General features: G+C 42.8%; 2 protein-coding genes across 3 annotated transcripts; both read right to left on the bottom strand.

Moving 5' to 3' along the window:
- Window positions 1-178: 178 nt before the first annotated feature.
- On the bottom strand, window positions 179-3,315 carry LOC103520747. Of its 2 annotated transcripts, XM_017448617.2 has the most exons (5): window positions 2,990-3,315; window positions 1,517-1,576; window positions 1,297-1,427; window positions 727-951; window positions 179-282 (listed from the first exon to the last, which is right to left on the bottom strand). In XM_017448617.2, exons 1-5 carry the CDS (start codon window positions 3,285-3,287, stop codon window positions 205-207), a joined length of 792 nt encoding a protein of 263 aa, XP_017304106.1. In that variant the 5' UTR covers window positions 3,288-3,315; the 3' UTR covers window positions 179-204. The 2 variants fall into 2 exon arrangements, with proteins under 2 accessions (XP_017304106.1, XP_017304105.1); XM_017448616.2 differs by lacking the exon at window positions 1,517-1,576 and having other exon boundaries at window positions 1,297-1,487.
- Window positions 3,316-8,413: 5,098 nt separating this feature from the next.
- LOC103520746 (putative protein TPRXL) lies at window positions 8,414-8,911 on the bottom strand (the record flags this gene model as incomplete). The annotated part of the gene is made up of 1 exon (XM_026831745.1): window positions 8,414-8,911. A coding segment is annotated over one exon (498 nt), but the record flags the coding sequence as incomplete, so codon positions are not given.
- Between the last annotated feature and the right edge of the window lie 269 nt (window positions 8,912-9,180).

The raw sequence follows: 9,180 nt of genomic DNA, 5'->3' as shown, positions 1-9,180 counted from the left end.
CAAAAAAAAGATGAAAAAAGGGGGAAAAAAGGGTTTTAAAAAACAATTTTATTAAAAAAAAAAAAAAAAAATCCTTTTTCCACTTTCTTTGATAAAATGTCCTGTCTATTTTTTGTTGAGATGTACCCCCATTCATAGAATAAATACCTATGTTTGTCCCCCCATCTGATGAGGGACATACTACGGGATGGGCATGCTATGATCTTACCTGGTCTGATATATTGTCACGATGTTGGTCCTCCAGTGATTATACTTGAGGACGTTGCACAGTTTATCCATGAGCTAACACACAAAACAAATGAGAACATGAGTCAAAGACAGAAAAATTTGAGCCAGCCTAGTTAGCTTAGTTGGTAGAGCGTCTACCTGGTAAGCGCTAGGCCGCGGGTTCGATTCCCGCCCGGTGCGGATTTTATCCTGAAGGGACAATGTTCGTTCTCGAAACGGCTGGCTTTCTCCTATCCTGTCTTCCTTCTCTCTTCGATTTCGGGACGATAAGACCTTAGCAGTTAAAGTTCCCTTAAACGTCGAGGGGGGAGCCCTCGCCCCCTCCCTAAATATAGCCCTGCCAAAAGTACTGGATGTACCTTTGATTTGATTTGATTTTTTACTTTTTTTTATACAGGGTGTATCACAAAGCTATGTCAAGCCGAAAATGGCGAATAGTACAGGTCAAGGGCTACAAAAAGTTCCCCGGACATTTTGAAACGGACATTTTCATTTCACCTTATACAGAAACGGAACGTTCATGGTCCTGAAGCCATGGATCTGCAACTTCAATTCCGTGCTTTCCATCCTGTCCAGGGTAATATCGGTGTCGAACATCTTGTTCAGAAAGTTCGGGTCACGACGTTCATAGTGAACTAGGTCGTAGAGACGTAGGAAAGTGTCCTTCTGCTCTTGGTTGGTGAAGCGGAGGAAGATCGGATAGGTAACATTTGAGATGACTTTCTGTGGGAATGGAAACGATCGGGTCAAGAAGAGAAGAGAAGAGAAGACAATAGAAGACAGAAGAGAAGAGAAGACAATAGAAGACAAGAGAAGACAGAAGAGAAGACAGAAGAGAAGAGAAGACAGAAGAGAAGAGAAGAGAAGAGAAGAGAAGAGAAGAGAAGAGAAGACAGAAGAGAAGAGAAGGCTGAAAAGACCCTTTACCCCGGCAGTCTAAACAAGATCTCGTGTATTTTATGGGTTTAACAACATAATTACATCGTGTTTACAACAAAAGGCCTCTGCCACAGACCACTGGGCCATCGAAATCGGCCACGGAGGTAAAAAAAGAAAAGTGTTTCATACCTCGGGAGTCAACACGAAGTTGGGTTGTGCGTTGAGTCGCTTCAACATCACAATATCCGTCTCACGAAACGGAACGCCAATATGTTGCGCCAGCTGATGCATCACTTCCATGTAGTACTGTCTGGACAGGCCTGGTATTCCGAGGATCTTCACTAGACACTCCCTTTCCACGGCGTCGCAGGAATTGATAGCTATCAAGCAAGGAAATCGAGTCATAGACCTGGTATTCCGAGGATCTTCACTAGACACTCCCTTTCCACGGCGTCGCAGGAATTGATAGCTATCAAGCAAGGAAATCGAGTCATAGAGCGTTCAGGCACACTTGTATCCCCTGTTCAACCTGTCCAAACTGACGGACGGGCGGTGCGCGCATGTGACGCATGGTGTTGGTAAGTTTTTTTCCCCTCCCCTAAAAGTTTTGATAAAATTCGCCCCGGGCGGGAATCGAGCTCGCTACGTAGTACTTATAAGGCAGACACGCTAACCACCTAGCTAACTAGGCTGGCAGGCTGATATAGGTAACTGAGAGGCTGAGAGGTCTGTCCCGAAATCTTTTTTTTTTATGAGGTTTGAGAGGGAACTGTAATTGCTATGGTCTTATCGTCCCGAAATCGAAGAGAGAAGGAAGACAGGATAGGAGAAAGCCAGCCGTTCCGAGAACGAACATTATCCCATCAGGATAAAATCCGCCCCGGGCGGGAATCGAACCCGCGGCCTAGCGCTTACAAGGCAGACGCACTACCAACTAAGCTAACTAGGCTGGCATGAAAATCTTAAAATCCTAAATGGTTTTCACGAGAAATTGACCGATGAAAGACCGATGTTCTAGGTATGCAATTGGAAAGGATTTTGCCGGAATTATAGGTACCTTACATGATCATTAGTAATGTCATTACTAATGATGGAATTCCGGATTTTCTGATTTTTCATCATCATTACTTGAAAATAATGACATTACTAATGATTGTGTAAGGTACCTATTAGGTGTAAGGGCAACTGTCCCAGAAGATGGGTTAGGATTATACAAATCTCCGAGTGAGTTAGAACGGCTCTTTTCTGTAGACTACTCAGTCGGTAAGTTGGATCCTAAAACATGAAAATAACACCATTGCCAAATTTTAACCACATAGTTTTCAGTAAACCTAGAGTTTAAGAAAATACTGGTCTGTGTAAACACCATCAGTGACGTCCAGTACATTCCAGTCCACTTAAGGCCCGTTCCCACTTGTCGTTCGGAAAAAAATCGTGTCGTGTGAAGTGGGATGAAACTGACAACAAATAAGAACGGGCTTTTCGTTGGCTAGAATCAATTGGATGCAATCCATTAGGCCAGCCAACCACTCACTATCAGATAGACCTGATGTCCTGATGAGCACACACTATCAGATAGACCTGATCAGGTGTCTGTCAAGGGTCAGTTGGATCTGATCGAAATTTCATCAGGTATCAGTTCGCCTCATAGATATGTTTGCTTCCACACACTATCAGGTATTTGGTATTGGTATAAATAGGGCCAGATCCTGGTTAGATCTTTTGTGCCATAAAATTCAGGCACTATCAGGTATACCTGACATCAAGTGTAGGTACCTGTCAGTTGTACCTGATAGTGAGTGGCTGACCTTAGAGGTTAAAAAAGCATTAATAATAACTGTACATAATAGTAATAGAAAGTAAAAATGACACACCGCCTTACATCTCACTAACCCCTTCATTCGGCTGTTCTCCATCTTCAACCGCTTTGCGCCGAATTGGTGTATCCGCTTCAGTAGAGCGTCCAACGCTTGATTGATCTGATGAACAGCGTCCACAACCGCGTCCACCGACTCGCTCTTCAGTCGGTCGTGAATCAGATCGACCACGTCGCACGCATGCCGCAGGTCCGGCCAGGGCGATTGCCGGATGCGCGACGTGCTGAGGAGCTTCTCGCACATGACCGCGAGCAGGATCCCGGAACACACGCAGGCGACAGCTCTCCCGTGCACAATAGACATTGTGCCACGCACATCATGAGAAGAAAAGGTGGCATCGGCCTGTGTTATCAGCGTGGTTCATCTGTTGATTTTTTTCACACGGTTGATTTTTTGATTTCTTTTTCGGAGAAGTTTGATAGGGAGAAGAGGGAAGTGTGACAACGGAGGTCTGTTCGTCCCGAAATTGAAGAGAGGAGGAAAGGACAGAAGCCAGCCGTCAAGTAAAAAAGGAAGGTCTTATCGTCCCAAAATCCCCACAGGAGAGGAGAGCGGGATAGGAAATTGAAAAGAGGAGGAAGAAGTCAAAAAGTTTCATAGAGGGAACTATAACAACAGAGGTCTTATCGACCCGATTCAAAAGAGGACAGGATAGAAAGCCAGCTGTTCCGGGAATGAACCCTGTCTAAACCCTCTCCGGGCGGGAACCTTTTTCCGCTACACATATTCCGACGGTCTGACTGGCTCTGGCTGGTCTGATACTGCACAGAAGGTAATGGAAGTAAACAACTAGTTCTGGCCACTTACTATCAGGTAGACCTGAGAGGCCGTACCTATCAAGTCCTAATAGTGAGTGTCCGGCCTAGCTATTGGCGATAGCACGTTGAATGTACGTCTTGTTACGTTGATGCCAGACCTGGCCGAAGACCTTGACATACTCAACCAGATGACAATACCTATACGTGAGGACATACCCAACAACATAATGACGATAAACTTGTTTGGTTATACGTGTCCTGTATCCACGTTATGTAAAATTGTAAACAATCAATGAATAGCCATCAGCGGCCATAGCTCGTTGAACGCACTAGTTCCGTATGGATCACTCAATGGTTCGTTCACTGATCACTGAATTTAGGTTCACTTATGTTGGATTTCACCAATATTTATTCAGTCATTAGAACTCCTGTGAAGCTAATAGCCAGTTAAGTTCAATTTAATTTGTGATGGCTTAACAGGGCTGTTAAGCTAAAGGGCTGTTTGAGGCTGGAAAGAAGGTTGGTGAAATCCACCATTAGTACCTACTCGTATATTTTTTTATCCTAACGTGTTCCCTTGCTAAAGAAATAGCAAAGGTTGAGTGCGAAGGGCATCCACTCGTAAAATTTGTAGCCAAAACCGAATGTCAGCCCAAAGCAATCACCCTAGTTAGGGCTGATTGAGAGGCTGACGAAAAACGCCGACCCCATCGGTACACGGGAAAAGGCGAAGCAAAAGTATATCCTAACGTGTGTCCACACCCAGTAGACGGCCGTCCGTCGATCGATGTCGACTGAACCGTCCACACTGCCTCGACAACATAGATTCATCTCGTCGATCGACGGCGTCTACTATGTGTGGACACAGCTTTAATGCTATTTTAGCCGTGAAAACCTCCATTCCTTATGAAATAGTCGGACAGCATTGAGCAGAAAATTATGAATGGTTCATTCATAAGGCAATTCCTCTCTTATGGAGGGTTCTTTTCTGTTTAATGCTGTCCAATTATAAGCCGTGTGGGGATTCCCTTGTTAAAGATACTTCAAAATAGAGGCTGTATTGTTCACTTTATCGACACTAAATCACGTTTCGGCCATACAATACGGTAAATCCTTACCCTAGGTACTTATTGCTCATTTTCTTTGTCCTTTCAATGGGGTCATTCTCTAATATAGGTAATGCTTAAAGCATTAAATTAATAGCTAATGTTCACAATTCGACTTAGTCATAGGTAGGTAGGTAGATAGATAGGTGGACCTATTGTAACCTAAGTAGGTATGTACCTAAAGTGTTGAAAGAACACGTCACCAAAACGGGGGAATTCCAAGAAATGTTTACAACTTCATGCTTTTAAGGTCACTTTTTCTTCTTCTTCTTCTTCTTCTTCTTCTTCTTTTTCTTCTTCTACTTCTACCTACTTCTACTTCTTCTTCGTCGTCGTCTTCTTCTTTTTAAGAAAGGAGGCGGATAATAGGTAGGTATATCTTGTCCCCGAATGTAGTAAAAGATAGGCATCGGTATAAAAATTACATAACACACGAATATTATGTAAATATCTATGTAGATAGGTACATGTATACAAGGTACCATAGGTAAGACATGTTGACACCTAATTTCCCGAAGGTTTATTGATGCTTGATCGTCTACCTGTTGGCCAATAGCTCATGATTGTCGTAGGTTAGATATATATCTACATATAATATACAAATTTTCAGCTCCCATGGCGTAGTGGTCACTGCGCTCGCCTTGCACGCGGGAGACCCGGGTTCGGTTCCCGGGGGGGGGGGGGGGTGGGTCAAGAAATTTGTATCATGCAAATGATTGATTCCGTGACTGGCTGTTGCGGGGCCCACTCAGCGTCGTGAGGAGAATGAGTAGCTATGACATATAAATGCGCATAGCGACCGGTGCCAGCATGGTAGGTAAACATTGGATTATTGAGATATTGGGAAAATCCTACAATGCTGCAGTGAGCACCAAAGTTGTGACATAAACATAATAACGCAAAGAAACTGCATTTACATTACATACACCTAATATACTTACCTAATACGATCGAAAAACCATGCAAAACTCAACTTTCCTGTAGGTACAATGCAGTTGCACTTTACGCCTCTTTGGTTTTGCAGTGACGAATTGATCATAATCAACCAATCAATAAGTACCCAATTACCCGGTACTGTCCCGATGAACTTTACGAGATCTATCGTCACTGCTGGTAACCTTGTCCTTTAACTTTAATCTCGACACGAGGAGAAGAGGGAGACCAAAAATGCGATGGATTGATAATGTCATCAATGATCTTCAGACAATGAAAATCACAGGATGGTGCTCTCTTGCCAAGGACAGACATCTTTGGAGGTCCATTGTGGAGGAGGCCAAGGCCCACATCGGGCTGTAGTGCCGTTTGGTAAGGTAAGTAAGTAATCGGTCAATAAGTTCAAACTGAGTCATAGAGAATTGGAAAGAGTGAGTTAGTTAGAACGAGCTTAACGCAACGCCATACACAAAAAACCCACTTTGAGACTTAGGTGTAAGGGCAACTGCCCCAGAAGATGGGTTAGGATTATACAAATCTCCGAGTGAGTTATATAGGCAGAAATCGATCCCGTGACCTACCCCCTGTGGCTTCATGGTAGCTAAGGAAACACCAGCCAACTTTTCGTTGGCTTGGAGGGTAAAGCGTCGGCCATGTAAACGCTAGGTCACACTTTCGATTCCCGCCCGGGCCGAAATTTTTCCTGAACAGATAAGGTTTGATCTCTGAACGGCCGGCTTTCTTTTGTCCTGTACTCCTCTCTCTTCGGTTTCGAGACGATAAAACTTCATAAGACCTGAGTACTTACCAAGCTACGCAGTTATTTATGGTTCCCTCTATTACCATCAGCGGATTGGCCTACCTTTTTTTTTGCATTAGTTTGGCACTAAACCTCAACCATACAGCCAGAGTGATATATAGAGTACAGAACTACAGATCTTCATCTACCCCTTTCGAAAATATCACGACTCGCCACTAAATTTGATATAGAATCATCTCGATATTCAATAACAATTTATTATTGTCGATCTTGAACTTCATCAATGCCACAATGATGCTTTGACATTATTCTATTCTCCTCAATTCTTTCTATTGAATTCTATTCGCTTCTCTTCCCTTCTACGATCTTCTTTTCTATTCCCTTCTCTTCTCTCCTATTATCTTCGAAATGTTTCTCTTTTTAGCCCGTCCTTCCTTTATTATTTTCGCAAAATCCTTTCTTATTGCACACCTAGACCATAAAAGGAATATTCCTACCAAATTTCAGCTTTATAGGTGTTGCGGTTCAGGAGATAGAGCGATCAGTGTGTGAACTATGAAATGTGAGTGAGTGAATGGATCTTGTTTTTATAATATAAGATAGTAATAAAAAGGTATAAGGGACGGACTATTGTATTCCCTTCGGTGTCTGTCTGTCCCCATAGAAAGACTTATCCAAACCTGGTCGACCTATATATCAATTAAAGGTCTTTTTACCAGGAACACGAAAATGGTGGTGCAAATTTTGTCCAGTAAACCAAAAAGCCAAAAAAACTAGTTTTTGGGGAATTCTATTCCATTTTCTTCTCTCTTCCGCTCTTCTTTCCTCTTCTCTTTTCTTCCCAAAGGCTGGATTGGATTCAAAATCGAATGAGCAATTTCTCTTTATGTTCAAAGGGCGTCAGCTAAAATTTCAAAATAAGTAGCTAAATTGAAACCAACAAATTGTATATAAAATAGTTAGATTTATTTTAACAGTTTTCTTTTGTTTCAAACCATGGATGATTGAACACTACTTCTTGCATAAATGCTCTAAGAATATCACAATTTAATATTAATATCTATGGGTACTTTATTATACTGAGGGAAATATTATGTAGGTACTGTCAAATATGGGACGAGTATGATACGACACAGACAATAAGTTTAACGTAGCAGTTGTCCGATTGCTATGAAATTAGGTGTAGGTGGACAGTAAACAGTAAAGAGATACCTCTCCTATAAATTTTTGAAATATGCAGTTATTGTTTTACTTTATCTAAAATTTGGGAAAATGGTTGAAATTTTGGAAATCCGAACCGAATTCGTTTCTAATCCAAAGACAAACCACTTCTTGGGACAAAATCAATAGGAACATCATATTCTTGGCTGGCAAGTGGCAAGGTTTGCCGTTTGAGCCATTTCGAGAAATCCGACAGATTGGAGAAACTTATGGACACATTGGATATTCGGGCCTCAAAGCAAACAATATATGGGGGATCAGGGATGCAATCTTCTGTACTGACGCCGCACCATCATACGGCCACGGCCGCACTGTCATCCGGCCAAAGGTAGAAACACACTACTATCACGTTACGTCACGTGAAGTGCAGCGTGGCTATCATGAACGAAATTACGTACAATACTATGGGACAAATTTGAACTACATCTTTCTGGCTCCCCATGAACTCACGTGACGTGACGTGACGTGATAGTAGTGTGTTTCTAAATTTTATACTCCTAAAACTTGTGACACCCCATAATTTTTCTTCTTCTAAAGAAGCTTCTTTCTGTGGGTTTCCAACTTTAGGTACCCTCTTCTTCATTTTACCTGGAACTACCAACGTTAATTTTTTAGACGTCAGGTATCGCTAGCCCATCTGTTTCACCGCAGTCACTTACATTTCAGCCGCCTGCCGACAGGGTCACACACGCCCTCACCCAAAGCACACTTGAGCTGTCTGGACAGATAGCGTCTGTCTTGGAGCAGTTTGTCCAATTCATCATCCGACACCGAACTAGTTGCTTTTGAAGGAGCCGCAGCTGGGGCTTTCGTCGCTGACTTAGCCGCAGGTTCTGACTTAGCCGGCGCTTCTGACTTAACCGCAGGTGCTGACTTGGGAGTGACAGATTTCGCTGCGGACTTGCTTGAAGACGATGTTGAGGATGTGGAAGAGGTGACGGCAGGTTTGGCTGGATCAGCATCCGTGTCGATGGTGGGCTTTGAGTCAGCAGGCTTGGGCGTGACCGCTGAATGAACGGCCACGATCAGCAGGGAGGAACACAGACAGAGGGTCGTTGAGGATAGCTGAGACAGGAGAATGAATGAATGAGTGAAAATTTGAACTTCGTATTGACATTTTTTTCTTTTTTCTTCTCCCCCCTCTCTTTTTGGAGATGTAAAATGATTTTTTTCTGTTTAGGACAAAGTTCGTTTCAAGCAAGAACCCCACAGCTTACAAGGCAAACGTGCTACCCTTTAAGCTATGTAAATATGCTGCCTAGGATTGATCCATCGCATCATTACATACCTACACACCTATACTACATAGGTATTGAGCTCGAAATGAAATTGTTCTAAGAAATAAAATAAATAAATAAATGTATGTTATCCTATACGAGTAGGTATTGAAGGAAAGGTATGAGCTGTGACAAGGTTTT

The sequence above is a fragment of the Diaphorina citri genome, unplaced genomic scaffold (genome assembly GCF_000475195.1).
Source record: "Diaphorina citri unplaced genomic scaffold, Diaci psyllid genome assembly version 1.1 scaffold4024, whole genome shotgun sequence".
Classification (NCBI taxonomy): domain Eukaryota; kingdom Metazoa; phylum Arthropoda; class Insecta; order Hemiptera; family Psyllidae; genus Diaphorina; species Diaphorina citri.
The sequence above is the reverse complement of the archived record's forward strand: the minus strand, read 5'-3'. Positions and strand labels throughout refer to the sequence as shown.

Coding starts and splice junctions, on each gene's coding strand:
- LOC103520747 (XM_017448617.2), bottom strand. CDS start 3,287: ATGTCTATTGTGCACGGGAGAGCTGTCGCCTGCGTGTGTTCCGGGATC. Junction 1,577..2,989: donor AATGAAGGGGTTAGTGAGAT/GTAAGGCGGTGT, acceptor CTTGCTTGATAG/CTATCAATTCCTGCGACGCC. Junction 283..726: donor ACGTTCCGTTTCTGTATAAG/GTGAAATGAAAA, acceptor TTTGTGTGTTAG/CTCATGGATAAACTGTGCAA.